Raw genomic sequence first — 16,982 nt, 5'->3', positions numbered from 1 at the left:
ATAGATACTTGGGTCAAAGATGGATTATAGCATACACTGGTTGTAAATGACACTTTAATATTGATTGAGCCTCATAGTTCAAGATTGTTAGTCCTCCATACCCCATTTTTTTCAGACAGGCGGATCTTGAACTCAACTAACATTCCTACTTATCTTTGTCCAAATGGAACTTTAGAATCTTTCTGAGCTCAACTTCTCTCTTCATCTCTCAGGATGACATTGATAAACGAAATGGAGGTCGCATCTTTTCCTTTCTTATAGTAGACCATTACTGGTGTTTGTCACCAACACCTACATTTGCATATTCTTTACTGGATAGACTAGCAGTTCTTAACCTTTTAGTTTCAAAATTCTTTTTAATGATCATTTCATCCACCAACTCAGATCTGATATTTCAGATTTTTTCCAAGTAAATTTTAATTGCAGTTTTTTTCCAACTCAAAACTGCTAATACTAGTAATGAGGAGAAGGAAGATGATATGACTTGTGTATTCGGAGAGCCATCAGCAATTTTTTTGTTATTTTCATATTATTATGCTCAACATATTTACATCAGACATTATTTTAAGAAATTATTAATTTGTACCATTTGAGTTAATCACATAGCAGTGATTTCATTTTTATCTGCTTTTTTATTTAGAAAGCAAATATTTTTTTAGTTGATGTGAATAGAAATCTGCTTATGGAGAGTATTAAATAGTTTTCCATAATTACAAGTTGTAAATTCCTAGACTTCTAATCAGGAAAATCCCTTTGCAGAAACAATCACAAATCGACTTTAATGCAGACAGGTCACTCTAAAACTGTTTCCCCTCTGCTAGTGCAGCTCCAATAGAGAGAAATACATATATCACAAAGCATTTATTGCTACCAGCAGCAATCCAAAAGACATTAATTAAATGAGCCAGAACCCCAAGTTGGATGGGGTTTTTTAATTCTTTTCATTTTATTACTTTTATGTATTATTTTAATAATTTGTCTTTTATACTGTGAAATTAAAAACAAAATCAATTTATAAGTCATTCACTGTTAATCTTCAAGGTGATTATTTCTGAGGTTAAAAGATACTTTAAGTGACATACTTCTCAAACCCTCTGTGTGAAGCAAGTTATAAGTAGACAGTATTTCCAAGCAAACAAATAAGGACACAGTATTAAAGATGGTGGGTTTATAATGATTGGTTCTGATCTGATTTTTTTTCATTTTTTTAAATTTTTTTATTTATTTGTTATTTTTTAAAAATTTTTCTGAAGCTAGAAACGGGGAGAGACAGTCAGACAGACTCCCGCATGCGCCCGACCGGGATCCACCTGGCACGCCCACCAGGGGGCAATGCTCTGCCCCTCCAGGGCGTCGCTCTGTCGCTCTAGCGCCTGGGGCAGAGGCCAAGGAGCCATCCCCAGTGCCCGGGCCATCTTTGCTCCAATGGAGCCTCGGCTGCGGGAGGGGAAGAGAGAGACAGAGAGGAAGGAGAGGGGCAGGGGTGGAGAAGCAGATGGGCGCTTCTCCTGTGTGCCCTGGCCAGGAATCGAACCCAGAACTTCTGCATGCCAGGCCGACGCTCTACCACTGAGCCAACCAGCCGGGGCTGATCTGATTTTTTAACCCATTGAAGAGTGTCCATGAAAACATTCTGTATACTCTGACATCAATTCAGAATGTGAGTCCTATTTATCTAAATTCATAGCCCTGGATGCCAGGATTCTTTAAAGGAAAAGAAATACCCACAGAAGCACACTATCTGACTCTAGTTGGTTGGTATGCCAGGTTGGGTTAAGTTTCATCAAATTTCCCAGTAAACCTTTCAGAGGAAACAAAAATTCATACATTGATCCAACTGGGCCTTGTAAAGTGTTACCTCCACAGTTTCATTGGAAAATTATAACTAAACCTTCAGCTTCATTTGTAGACTAGCCAAAAATAAAACATAGATCCTTTGAAAGATTCACCCATTTTGAATGTAACATAGAAATTGGCTAGTTATTGTGTAAATTTTAAACTTCCTAGGTTTTAGGTTGAGTTCTGTTTTCAGAACAAAATTTCCCAACACTGATGCTGTCAAATCTCTCATTTTTTTTATTATTTTGCAGTTTCAACACATTTTATTATATTTCTATATGAATTACTTTTAAAACAAATCATAAGAAATTGTCAAGCCTCTTAAAACTTTCAAATAAAAATCTGAAATAGTTTATGCACCCAGTTGTACATAGTTATAATTAAGAAATATTTTTTAAATTATATTTATTTGGATGACATTGGTTAATAAAAGTATTTAGGTTTTGAGCATACATTTTATAATATATCATCTGTATATTGAATTATGTACCCACCACCCAAAGACAAATCTTCTTTCATTACCATGTATTTGACCCCCTTCACCCTTTACTATTCCTAATCCCACTTCCCTCTGGTAACCACTATAGTCTTGTCTGTGTCTATGAGTTTTTGTTTTATCATATCTGTCACCTTCAATTACTGAGCTCCTTCGAGCACTATCTACCCCAAATAATGGCCAGAACTTACAATTGATTATTGACTAATCATAATATGCAGATACTGTACTAAGTGATTTATTTAATTTAATGCTTTTTAATTAATTTCATTCTGTATTAAAGATGAAGAAAAGGTAGGTTAATGGTTGAAGAAGTAGGTAAGTGGAGGATTCTATGTTGTTAATATCTGCGTATTTGGCATCTTGGGTGGTAAAGATTCTATTTGTATAGTTTCACTCTCCTAGCAATATTTAGTATCACAATTAAATGGGGATGCTTCTCAAATCCTTGTTTTTGTGAAAAGTCTATGCAATGGGTAATGATATATGGGGAATTCAGAAAACGTATGTATGTCTATTTTAATCACTGAATGACACTTCAGTTCTAAAAGAACTTCAGTTCTGTAACGATATGTGACCCATGCCGTGCACTTTAGTCATTCTGAGTCTCATTATTCTCACCCATAAATAAAGCAGGTAGAAATAAATGGTTTGTAAGAATCTGTTCAAGTCATAAAGCTTATGCTTATGAAATCATTATTTAATAAAACAATTCTCTTTATATAACTCTTATGTGTTTTGATATATTATAAAAATACAATAGCACTGACAAAAACGCTTCTTGAGCAGTTTTAATCTGCAGATTATCTAGTCATAGGTTTGCAGGAGATAAGGTTTGGCTGTCGTACAAAGGTGGTGTTATTAATACATGAGAAATTCACACTAACTTCTGAGTCAAGTTGGGCATTCCTACAGAGAGTTGTGTAACTTGGGGTAATTGATGTCTTGTCTCAAATATTATCTGTATTCAGTGTCTCCCAAATGGGAGTAATTTTGTTTCTAAAGGGATATTGGCAATGACTGGAGACATTTTTGAGTGTCACAACTGGGATAGGATTGCCAGGTTAATAAATATAAATATAGATGCCTGTTAAATTTAAATATCTGATCAAAGATCAATATTTGTAATATAAGTATATTCTGTGCAACCTTTGGGATATACTTAGACTAAAATATTGTCCATTTTTTATTTGGATTTTAAATAGAACTGGGAGTGTTGCATAGTATCTGGCAACACTAAATCGAGGTGAGGGATGGATGCAGGCATCCTGAGAGCAGAAGCCAGGAACACTGTTAAACAGCCTGTAGTGTCCAAGACAGCCGTCACCACCCATTTGTCGTGAATGTTTATATTTCACTGAACGTAAATGCAACAAGAACTGTCCAGTCCAAAATGTCTACATTGCTGAGGGTGGGAATTATAATCCATGTGCAATCTGTTCCTTCACTCAGTACAACATTGGATCTCTTGGGTTGTAAATTTTATAATAGTGATGCTGATTTGCTACTTTTCTCTCTGACTGTTTTTGAATTCTCGTTACAGATATAAAATGCAGTTAATGTTACGTATTGCCACCTGCCATTACTTATATAAAAGATGTGTAACAGTGCTTTGAAAAGGCAATATAAAACAATATTATCTCTCTCTGGTTTCTCTCTTTTTTAATTGTAAGTTGATGGGCATTTAAATTCTTAGGACAAGGCCCTATATTGTTATCACTGCAATCACAACCCAGGAGGAGAGAACAACATTCAACTGTCAAGCAGAAATTCCGAATTAGGTGCTTAGCATTGGGGATATGTAAACGAATAAGGCAAATTTCTTAATATTAAATTACTTAGAGTCTAGAATGCAGAGAAGCAAAGCAGAGATGAAGATAAATGACAAGCTCAGTAGTTTAGGAGTTACTGCTATAAAAACATACTCAAGTCACACTGTGGTGACTTGCCAGAAAAGGCTCAGAGCCATGGCATAAATGCAAGGTCTCACACTCTTAGCAGACATGTACTTGTCTTCCAGAACATAAAGGAAAACTTTGTGGAAAACTGTCCTGTTACATGTCCAAGGGATTTACCAGGCTGCTGGCAAAGCTGGAACTGAATGTACTGGCGTGTCCCTGCAAAAGCCATATACTGCTGTTGTCGTCGTGAGAGATCTCAGTCGTTTTGGCCCTGTTGACAGCTGTAACTTTAAAATGTCACAATTCTTCTGGCCACTGCCAAGTTACCTATTGTCCCTAATTTCTGAAAATGAGTTACTATTGTCCCTCATTTCCTCTTCATCCTCTCAAGGATACACTAGCGCCGTATACTGTAATTTCCAACCATCTTCTGGCATAAGAACTGAAAAGGAGATGAAGGAGGGGTACGTGTGGAGGTTTGCATCCTTTTCGTGCTCTTGTCTATTGCTTCTGCATGTGTTAAAATGTCAGTGTGGATGTCAGTATTATCTTTATTCACCTCCAATTACTGAATAAATGAGAACCATAATTGATATGAAACACTTATGTTCTGCCTATCCAGGTGGTGGTGCAGTGGATACAGCCTCAACTTGGGATGCTGAGGACCCAGGATCAAAAACCTGAGGTCACCAGCTTTAGCACAGGCTCATCAGGCTTGAGCCAGGCTCACCAACTTCAGCTCAAGGATGCTGGCTTGAGCATGGGCTCAGCGACATGAGCCCATGGTCGCTGGCTTGAGCCTAAGGTTGCTGGCTTGAACAAGGGGTACTGGCTCAGCTGGAGGTCCTCCCCCCCCCACCACTGGTCAAGGCACATATGAGAACTCAATCAATGAACAACTAAAGTGCCACAACTACAATTTGATGGTTCTCATCTCCTTTCCTGTCTGTCCGTCTTTCTTGTTAAAACAAACAGACACACAAAACACTTATATTCTAGTAGAGGAAATATATAGAATCCGTATAATGGCAGAATGTGGTAAGCTTTGTAAGAAAGGAGCAAAGACTGTTTGATGCGATCTCTGATGAGGGGTGTGCTTTTTAAGCTAATATGATCAGAAAAAGTGTAATGGGATGCTACATGTCAAAAACTCTTCTCTTGAGGCTCCTAGTCCCATTGGAAGTACAAATGATGATCCCTGTGAAGTCCTTTGCTTTCAAGCACAATCCAAGCATTTATATTTGCCTTGTTTTGTTGGATGGATGGCTATATTTCTGTAGTTTATGTTATCTCTCTGGGATTAAATAAGAGGCAAAAAGTCTATTCTGGGCATCTGTAACTGGTTTCTAAGCCTTAAGATGTGTAACAAGATTGAAGAAGTTTACATTTATATGAAATAAATTTTCTGTTTTTATGGATTTTTTTGGGAGTAAATATTTTAAACTTGGTAGTGAGAATAAAATTTACACTAAATTTGACTCCAGTTAGTGGCACCATATTCTTGTTTTGTGTGTCTTTGGACTCCTTAAATTTTTAACAAAAATACTGTTTTTATTAACTGTATCTGGAGTTATACAACATTAATCATGATACAAATTTCATCAAAATTTGTTAGTTCATTGTATATTTCACTTGCATCTATGTCATGGGGGAAGAACCATTTGGTTGGCATCTTCTTATAATCTAAAAGTACTACATAATAAATTAATAATAAATAATAAGTGAAAACAAAGTCAACTTTTAAAGTCTTATTGTTTAAAAACAAAAGGACTCCATTAAGAAGAGATTGTAAGGTGTAACTGAACTCTTATATATTTATGGTCACAAAAAATAGGGCGTTAAAGTTAGTTATTGACTACATATTTATTTTAAGCTGGCTAAAATTTTATAACAGCAGTCATCTCAGAGTTATAGAAGAGAGAGAAAGAGAAAAATTGTTATATATGCCAGTTTATCTCACAAGTGCAATTCAATGCCAGTGCAAAGTCATTGCCTATTTTGTGGAAATATCGACATGTAGGTGTGAAGGACTTTAGAGACGGAAAATTTTATTTTTATGTAAATCCTAATGTATATGCTTGTAAATTATTCCTATCCATATTAAGACTAAGCTATTAAATTGGCACCAATTTAAGACCAATCCTGTACTATTATCAATTCTCTCCTCTCTCTCTCTCTCTCTCATTGCAACCTAAAAACATAGATTTTATAAAGTATCTCAAAGCTCCATGCTCTTTCCCTTTATATTATTACTTTGTATAATAGCATAATTGTGTAATAAATCACCAACTATAATATGTGCTTACATAAGTAATGCTAAATACTGACACAAATCATGTACATTATTTTGGCTCGTCTCTCTTTAATTATTAATTGTATAAAATAACTCAAATGTTTTGGGAAAGGTTAAATATATAAACTAGATTTTACTTTATATAATAGTAACTATTCTACTATAGCTTGTTTAGATATACAGTTATTCTTGCAATAGAGTCCACCAAGTAGGATTTTCATTGTCTTCAACAGAAATAAATAGGATATTCTGGATAGGTTATTTGTTCAAAACATATAACTGGCAACAGAAATATAATAAAAATGAATATATATTTTATTTTACTAAAGTGGTATTTACCTGAGTTCTTTTATTCCTGAGAACATATTAGACATCCATGAATAATCAAGTAGGCAGTGAAGAGAGGCTGAATACTGAAAGAGTATACTTTCCAATTGATAGTCACTGGCCCAGACTGTAGAATGATTTTCGTATGATCATTACTGTTGTTATTGCTAAACCATTACCAAAAAATTGGAAATCTTTTTTTTTTTTTTTTTTTTTGGTCTTTGAAATTTGGGTTTGCTTTTTAAAAATTATTTTTAATTTTTAATTTTTTTAAATTTTATTTATTGATTTTCAATGAGAGAGAAAGGGGGAGAAAGAGAGGGAAAGAGAAAGAAATATTGATCTGCTCTTATACATGCCTGACTAGAAATCGAACCAGCAACCTCCATGATTCTGGTTGATTTTCTAACCAATCAAACTACACAGCCAGGGCTGGATTTGCTTTTTAAATGAAATTATTACCATAGCTATAGTTTTTTTCATATCAAAGGTACAAGAAATAGTGTGTATTTTCAGTGCTAATTTCTATTCTAGCTTTAGCATAGTGGTTCTCAATCTTATTTTCCCTTACACACCTCAGTGTATAATAGACACATTCATTAGTAATAGTAGCTCACTGTGTCTGTGCTTCTCAAACCTGGAAAGTGGATCAGTCTGAGAGGATTTAAGAACCTCTTGGGAAGTTGTTTTCTCTGAAAAAAAAAAATCCAGAGAGGCTGAAATGTCCACTCATTAAGAGGTTGGGTAGTAAGTTGCATAAATTTCCCAAAAGGAAAGCAATTTCCCCTTTCAAATGTGAAAATTATTAGCATCAGTAATATTATTTTATAAACTTTCTGCCTCCACCCACAATCTCTACACCTATGTAAAAATAATCATTAGCTTCTTATACCTACTCTTTGCTCAGCTTTGTTAATAAGAACAGAATATCATTCTGAAAGCTTACAAAAAAATTGATACAAGAAGTTGTCAAGGACTGAATTAGACTGTGGCTTGACATTCATTCTTCCGGAATATAAAAAAAGTATTCATTTTAGTTTAAGCTATAGCAACATTCCTTTACATTTTGTTATTTTACAGACATAGGTAAATTATGTGCTTCATTTAAACAAGTTAATAAGTTTACCCAGAATAGCCAAAAATGTGCACATTCTCTTGTGCTAAAAAGCATTCTGTGCCACTAGTGAACAGTCTAAGCCCTCCCATTAGTAGTCTTCAATAAAACATTATTATCTTTTGGCATCCTTTTGCACTAGGGGAAATAAAAAGTCACATGTGGAGAAATTCTAAATGCTAGACAGAAATGATCCTTGGGGGGCAATTTTTATCCTCCGCGGAAGTATTGCAGACTTCTTCCATTAGCAATGTCCCAGGGAGCAAAAGGTTAGGGAACCGGAACTGCCAACTCTTACCTGAATGCGTAAGTCAACCCTTCCTCTGAGCGGCAAGCACGCCCTCACGTACATTAGCACCTGAGATGAGAAACAATAATATTAATACTTTACCGTGGAATATATGGACAGAGGCAACATTTTGTTTGTGGTTGTGGGGCCGAAAGGAAGGCGGTTTCCAGATTCTCCCCTCAACACCTACCATTTGGCATAGGATATAGGAGGCTGAGGAAAACGGAGAGAGTTTTGCCTCCGTTGAAACAGCTGGGAAACAGATGGACGCTCATGTGCAATATGCCAGAAGCCTTTTCCAAAGATTCCACCCATTTTCCACCCTGGAAAAGCTAGTTGGGTGATAGTAGTAGAGGTCTCAAGGCCCCTGAATGATTGGTTTTGAAACATGTAGAAAGTCACAAAGAATTTTTAAAATTTAAGATGATAGGAAATATAAGTCCAGAAATACAAGTCCAAGGAAGGTGTTTTTAATAGGAAAGAAAAAGTGGGAGTGTTTTGTGTGAAAACCACAACAGAATCACAGTTTCAAAGAATAAAGTATCCACAGAACTTCAATGAAAGAATTAACATAGAGACAACTTCAGCTTCATTGACCTTCTCTCTTTTAAGTAATGAAGTTAAAAAGCACACCCCCACTTGTTATCATGTTAATTACTGTATAATTATTGCATTTGTCATTATTGTAAACCTAAGTGTGCACAGTTTACATCATTTTAGCCAGTGGATTTCACTTCATGAGCTACTTTGGTTTGGAATTCAGGCATTCAGTAAGTTGCTTTTGGATTTGAATGTTGAATGATAGCCAGACTTTTGTTTAAATTCAGTTACTGGGTGTATAAACCTCCTGTTGTATACTTCGAGTTACAATGGGAATGTATATAAATCCACTACATATGACCATTCTTCCAAGCATTAGCCCAGGTTTTGTGTGTCTTTGCGTTATGTGTGTATGTGTTTGTGTGTGTGTTTGTGGTATTTCTAAAGTCCTTTTGAATGCCGCAAAAGTTAAAGAAAATCGGTTCAGAAATAAATACAAGTTAATAGTCTTTTCTCAATGTGATTTTGTTCATTCATGCTTATATAAGGGAATGTGTTAACCATGAATCATTCAAAATGAATTGCTCGTGAGAAAAAAATGCTCTGGCTTTGCTGTCAGTTTCCAGGGTTGTTTTACTGAAGGGAAAAAAGCATTGTCCCCACATAAAGAATAATCAGTCACAGATTTTAGACTGAGCGTGGCTCCAAATTGGCAGAATACTTTTGATTCACGTGAGACTATGGATCCTTGTGAGAGAGACTTATCTGAGTATTCTGGGCTATGACTGAGTTCGCAGTCTGCCAGAAAAGCCAGTGAAAAGTTAGACTTAAAATAAAATCAACAACACCAGAATCATTGGGAAGTTTTGCTCACACAATACCAGAATAGCTAAATGCTCCAAAAGACGTGGAGGTTGGCAAATCTGTAGCTAAAAAAAAAAAAAAAAAAAAATGGGTGTTAGGCTGAAGGTTTTGCTCAGGGCCCGATAGGTTGGCATTGCTTAGTTAGTAAAATCAACATGGCCCACGTCAGAGCTCACACATCATTTATTACGTAACTCACCTGGGCCCAGAGGCTCATTTTAAAGTGCAGTCAGCCTGTGCGTGACATATCACAACTACTTTTTGCTCTGCAGAAAGCCCTGCCTGCCCATCCCGGTGGGGAGCCAGGAACAAACCCAGAGATGTGGTCAGTGAATAATTCTGAACAATTTCTGCCGCTGCCAGGGTGAAACGTCCTCGGTGATCCCTCAGAGGAAAGGCGGTGGCCGGTGTGCCAAAGTTTTCATGCCAACCTGTCACTGCTGCTGCTGCTGCTACCAGACCTAGAACACTTTACATCTGGCCAGCTTAGATTCTGCTAAGAGTCAAAACAAAATTATTTATATTAGATGGCCTAGTCTAGTGGATATTCATTATGTTGGGCTCTCTTTAGTTAGACTCCCCCCAGCTATACAAAAAAGGAAAAAAGAACACTAAAAATAGAATCTGTTTTTTTTCTTTTTTTGCATTTAGTGTATCTTAACATCATCAGATGAAGAAACAAAGGCTTCTTGACAAGACTCTTCATAAAGCAGCATCACATAGTACATTTGTTTATTTTTTAAAAAAATTAAAATGTCTTTCTCTGTAACCAAGGATTAACCATTTTTCTCGTACCACTTCTCTCATTTGGGGTCATAGAAGAGATTTTTTTGTACTCCACTTGATAAAGACATCACTGTGTCTATGTGCATGCTCAGAAATAACTAGAAAAAAAATAATTTTCAAGAAAGCAGAAACAGGCCCTTATTTTGATTATGTTGATATTTCACTGAGAATAAATTTGAAATAAATTGCTAGAGCTGGTATAATTACCTACTACTTGGTTTGTGTGAAATTTTTTCCCATTATAAGCACACATTCTGCTCTGTACCATATTATGAATGTCTTCTAATCTATATTTCAGGGATATAATGTGGATAAATGAAATACTATATGTAAATTATGTCTTGAACCCTTAGGAATAAAGATGGAATCATATGCTCTAAATTATTATTTCTACATGGTTTTTAACGTTTCACTGTTTGGAAAGCTAATGTCAGGTGTTGTTCATCTTATGTTTATCTCATATAATGAAAAAAATTAAATTTTGCTCATATTTGGAGTTCTAAGAAAATAATTTCATATAGATTCCTTGGAGGACTAAATATTTTACAAAATAAGAGTATTGCTATTGCCCTCAGGGAGACTGAACTTAAATTGAAATGAAAAGGCTAATTAATAACACACACTCATAGGGGTCCTCAAACTTTTTATAAAAACCTCCCACTTTTGCAGTGCTGGTCAACCTGGTCCCTACTGTACAACCAAACAGCGCCGCGATTGGCTCATCATGAAGGCTGGAACGCCCACTAGTGGGCGGTAGGGACCACGTCGACCAGCACTGCAAAAGTGGGCGGTTTTTATAAAAAGTTTGACGACCCCAAATTGCCATAGTAATAAATATGTAAACTCATCCTGATTCGGTGAGCTCAGTTTTATTGTTTTGGTCTCTATTTTCCTCATGTCTAAAACAGTTCTTGGAAAAGTGTGTACTCAATAGATGTTTCTGGTCTGAGTGACATGGTTGAATGCATTTGAATGAATGAACTAAATCTAATTCCGTTGCTTTTTTCCCCTCCAGACTCCCAGGAAGGCAATTACAAATCAGAAGTCAATAGCAAACCCAGGAAGGAAAGGACAGCTTTTACCAAAGAGCAGATCAGAGAACTTGAAGCAGAATTTGCTCATCATAATTATCTGACCAGACTGCGGCGGTATGAGATAGCTGTAAACCTGGATCTCACTGAAAGACAGGTAACGTCAGACCTTGTCATAATACGATATTTTTCATTGCTTTGGGTCAACACTCTTCTTTCTCCAGGGAATTTTGTAATAGCTACATCTATGGTTCTTAAATACCATTTGGCAGATAGATGTTCTATTTCACGATGATGTTTCTGCCTAGCAAAATAACAAAGTTAAGAATAAGATAGTGATGCTTTAAAGACAACTAAGATGATTGGGTTTAAGGAATCATTTTTTATTCTGCAATTGTGCCTTTTCTGGTTTTAAAATATTCTTTTATATAATGATGCATAGGGTGGGGAATTTTGTTTGCTTATATTGCAAAATCTCATCTGGTACTATAGAAAGTAAACAACCCCATTGCTCAGGACTGGGTTTGTTATGTTGAATTAACATATCAACCCCTGAACCTCAATGACATAACAAGAAGAGTTTATTATTTGCTTACTGTCTATAATAACTTTACAAGGCCAGCATTCCAAATAGTCACTCACCAGACCCCATCTGACTCTCTGGCATCTGAAAAGGTGATGTCTTTGGTAACCACAGGAGGTAAGAAAGAGTTGGAGGTTCATGCATTGACCTTTAAATGCTTCCACCTGGAAATCATCCATGTCACTTCCATTTGCACTCTAATGTCTGGAAATAGTCAATTGTGCCACTTTAGTTCAAGGGGCCTGGGGAATGATGGGAACAAGGGCACATAGATCATTGGTAAATATTTCTATCTCATCACTTCAAATATTTTTGAGACTGTTTTGGTCTCAGAAATTCAAAATTCTGGCACCACCCATTTAGAAAACAATTTGAAATGATTACTTATCTGTGAACTCCAGTTAATTAAGACCTAAATATTTTTAAATTAATTCCTTTTTAGAATTTTTTTTTTTTTTTAGATTTTATTTGTACGGCAAGTGATTGCCTCCAGTAGTGCTCCCAGATTCTGATTTGTCCTGGGAGAAACTAGCCTACTTATGGTTAACGGTTGCTAATCTTTAGAAAAACATTCCTGAAAGGCAAATGCAAACATCTTAATGGACAGTGCAGTTATGATTGGCGCTCTCAAGGCTGGAGTCTCATTTCCTCTTTCTCTGTATGCTCCTTCTCCAGGGATCCCATGGGAGTCCAGGAAATATCCACAGGGTGTGTACAAATGACTACTATCTTAGAAGTGCAAGTTATTTTATCCAGTTTCTGGAATCATCTGTTTTCCTCTGTTAACATCTATATTGTAGTTTTTTTTGGTAGGATAGTTCTGAGTGGTGGAAATAGATGGAGGAAGACTTCTGTGTGGTTTTATTTATTGGCAGTTTCTTCTTATTAAATATTATGACTAGTGCCTAAATTATGGAGCACAACTTTTTCCTTCCCTGGAACTTCACATACAAAATTCTCTCCATAAGTGTACAACATTTGGTATGCTGTAAAGTAGGATCCAAAATCTACCTCATCAAACATCTGTGATTTTTTTTATTGGAATGTCTGTTGTTGTTTTTTTAACAGGGAGCAGGAGGGAGAAAAGAGAGGGAGGAATTACACATTAATTTTTTTTAAATTTTTTTTTTTTGTATTTTTCTGAAGCTGGAAACGGGGAGAGACAGTCAGACAGACTCCCACATGCGCCCGACCGGGATCCACCCGGCACGCCCACCAGGGGGCGATGCTCTGCCCCTCCGGGGCGTCACTCTGCTGAGACCAGAGCCACTCTAGCGCCTGGGGCAGAGGCCAAGGGGCCATCCCCAGTGCCCGGGCCATCTTTGCTCCAATGGAGCCTCGGCTGCAGGAGGGGAAGAGAGAGACAGAGAGGAAGGAGGGGGAGGGGGTGGAGAAGCAAATGGGCGCTTCTCCTATGTGCCCTGGCCAGGAATCGAACCCGGGTCCCCCGCACTCCAGGTCGACGCTCTACCGCTGAGCCAACCGGCCAGGGCCCATTAATGTTGTTTTATAGAGACAGTGAATTTTAGGAAATGCAACCTCGTTTTATATGATACGTGTAGGAACTAAGAATCTAGGGTTTGCTCCCAATCAATAAAATGGATGGGGTGCAGTATTATGCTTTCATTCAATACAAAAGTCAAGATTCTGTGCTTGGATGGCCCTGATTACCTGTCAGTATCTGATTAGAGAGTAAAGGTTTAATTTTTGCTGAAAAATAATTTCTTTTTAGAAGCAATTTTGTAAATTTTTTTTTTTTTTTTTGGTATTTTGAAGGTATTTGCATATTCTGTTTTTTTCTTAACTAACTTGCCACTCTTGGGGCATCATTATATGCAAAGATGTGCATATATATGTATATATATATGAAATATATGCAAAAAGATCTATTTATATATAATTTTAATCTTTTTTAGGGTTCCTTTTCAATTTTGTATGTAGTAAACTTTGCTGTATAACAAAGCACTTAAGAATTGTAATGGCTTCAAACTATAATCAACATTTAATTTGCTCACAATTTTGTGAGTCTGCGATTTTGACTGGGCTCCATTGGACAGTTCTGTTGGTGGCCTTTCCGAGATCCCTCCTGGAGGTATATTCAGCTGGTGGTTGGGTGTCGGCAGTCTCAGCTGGGACAGTATTTCTCTGTTGTATGTGCTTTCATCTTCTAATAGGCTTTCTGGGATTCTTCAAATGGTGGTAGAAGCATTCTCAAGAATATTTAGAAGAAACACACCATTGCACAAGGGCATTTTAAAATGCAAGCCTCTGCTTGCATCATACTAACTAATGTCACATTGTCTAAAGCAAGTCATGTGACCAAGATCAGAGTCAGTGTAAGAGGGAGCCACCCCACCGAAGGGAGTGAAAGGAAGGCAGATTTTGTTGGAGGCCATTACTAAACAATCTAACTCTGGCCTCAAGGAGGTGGGGGATGAAAAACAACAATAAAAGAGAGGTAATGCGATTTTCAAAGAATTGAAAATTTGGTATTGTGCGGAAGATGTTTATTTTATGCTGTAAATTTCTTTTGGGGATTTTGCTAGTTACCGTATTCCCCCATGTATACAGGTGCACCCTTTTCCGAAAAATTTGGGGTCTAAAAACTGGGTGCGTTTCATATAGTGGTTGCAGATTTTTTTACTTCATTTCTCGCTTTTTCGCAGGAATGAATTTTATGATGAATAAAACTTGAATCCAATAACTTTATGTAATACATTTTCCCCCCCAAATTTCGGGTCCCCAAATTAAAGTGCGTCTTATACATGGGGAAATATGATACTATAAAAAGAAGATGCATGAATGTAGAATTGAAATTCCCATACTAAATCTAGAGTGCTGCTATTTGTTGCATAGAAAATTGAATCGTTATGAGAAAAATCTGAGCCAATATCCTAGATTTACCAAATGAAATTGTATATTCTTAGTCATGAAACAATCTCATCAAAACACAAAACTATTTTCTCTTTTTTCTACTGAGGTTTATATGTCATAATGGAGGCAAAAGCATTTTTAGCATAAACTAGGAAACACAACCATCATCAGAGGGGAAATATCTTTGCTGCACAAGGCAGAGTGAATTAATTCTTTTGTAACACAAATATTTGTTGCGCTAAATTCTAGAAATAAATTTTTGTTTAAATAAGCTAGACAAGTTTCTGCAAGAACTCATAAAAGAAGCAAAAATTGAACAAGTATTAACAACTGTGACGAGTGTGGAATGTCACAGGAGAGGAATGACAGGCTTGGATGGGAGAATGTTCCTGGTTTTGCCAGGTGTTCAATTTATTTCTACACTTCTGTGCACATGCAGTATCTTAAAGTAAGAATCTAAAAGTTTTATTTATTTTTTCCGGGCTGAATTTTACTATGCGGAAATATCAGAAAAATACTGCATGCTGTCGATCATCAATATTGCTAAATTTTAGACCCCTTTCAGTGTCTGAGAGCATAATATTCCCAGGTGCCAGGACTCTCATTCCAGCGAGGTAGTTCCAAGTGTTTCTTTTCTTTAAATTTGGGCTTTTAAAGTTATAAATTGAACCCTTTTTTAAAATCTTTAATTGCGATACAGCTATTCCATTACTTTGATTTTGCAATAATGCCATACAACTTATTAGGTAATCTATATCTTTATCCTATAAATTCTTAAATAATACCCTTTTATAGGCTTTCCACATGTAAAATATTCTAATTGTAGCTATGCATATTTAAATTTTTATTTTGTAAAACTTATCATTTCCATCCATTAAAATGAGATTTAGTAAAGTAACTTACATGTATATTACAAAGATTATTTCTAACTCCATGTTGTGTGATATTTCTTTAACTTTAACAGAATTTTCAGTTTCCTAAAATATAGTTTTTTTATTTTTAAACAGCCTTTCAAGATTTAAGTAAAACCCTAGCCAGTTGGCTCAGTGGCAGAGTGTCACCCAGTGTACGAATGTCCCAGGTTCAATTCCTGATCAGGCCTACAAGAGAAGTAACCATATCTTATCTACCCCTCTTGCACTATGTCTCTCTTTTTTCTTTCTGTCTCTGCCCCTTCCCACAGCTATGGCTGGATTGGCTCAAGCAAGTTGGACCCCTGGCCCTTAGGATGACTCTGTGGCCTCAACCTCAGGTGCTAAAAATAGGTTGGTTGTGGAGCAATGGAGCAATGCCCTAGATGAGCAGAGCATCACTCCAGAGGGGGCTTTTGGGTGGGTCCCAGTCAGGACACAAGTTGGAGTCTATCTCTCTGCCTCCCCTGCTCTCACTTAACTAAAAAAAATAATAAGATTTATTATTTTTATTTATTTATTTATTTATTTATTTATTTGCATTTTTCTGAAGCTGGAAACAGGGAGAGACAGTTAGACAGACTCCTGCATGCACCCGACCGGGATCCATCCGGCACGCCCACCATGGGGTGACGCTCTGCCCACCAGGAGGCGATGCTCTGCCCATCCTGGGCGTCTAGAGTGGCTAGACCAGAGCCACTCTAGCGCCTGAGGCAGAGGCCACAGAGCCATCCCCAGCGCCCGGGCCATTTTTGCTCCAATGGAGCCTTAGCTGTGGGAGGGGAAGAGAGAGAGAGGAAGGCGCGGCGGAGGGGTGGAGAAGCAAATGGGCGCTTCTCCTGTGTGCCCTGGCCAGGAATTGAACCCAGGTCCTCCTCACGCTAGGCCGACCCTCTACCGCTGAGCCAACCGGCCAGGGCTAAAAAAATAATAAGATTTAAATAAGAGAGAGCTTCATATGTATATAATATAAATAAAAATATATTAATAATGTCAATCCACAGCAAAATTGTGTTATAGCACTAACTTTCTTCAAATGAAAAGTTACTTTAAAATCAGAAGTAGTCATTAGACATACTTATATATAGAAATTTTACCTATTTGCCTATACAGCATGCATATGTATAACTGAAA

General features: G+C 36.8%; 1 protein-coding gene across 1 annotated transcript in view; it reads left to right on the top strand.

Moving 5' to 3' along the window:
• Positions 1-16,982, top strand: part of MEOX2 (mesenchyme homeobox 2) — a 75,659-nt gene that overhangs the window by 43,467 nt on the left and 15,210 nt on the right. Inside the window, exon 2 of the mRNA XM_066238592.1 lies at positions 11,465-11,637. Coding sequence (XP_066094689.1) covers positions 11,465-11,637 — 173 coding nt within the window. The remainder of the gene's footprint in view (positions 1-11,464; positions 11,638-16,982) is intronic.

This window comes from Saccopteryx bilineata, chromosome 7 (genome assembly GCF_036850765.1).
Source record: "Saccopteryx bilineata isolate mSacBil1 chromosome 7, mSacBil1_pri_phased_curated, whole genome shotgun sequence".
NCBI lineage: Eukaryota > Metazoa > Chordata > Mammalia > Chiroptera > Emballonuridae > Saccopteryx > Saccopteryx bilineata.
The sequence above is the reverse complement of the archived record's forward strand: the minus strand, read 5'-3'. Positions and strand labels throughout refer to the sequence as shown.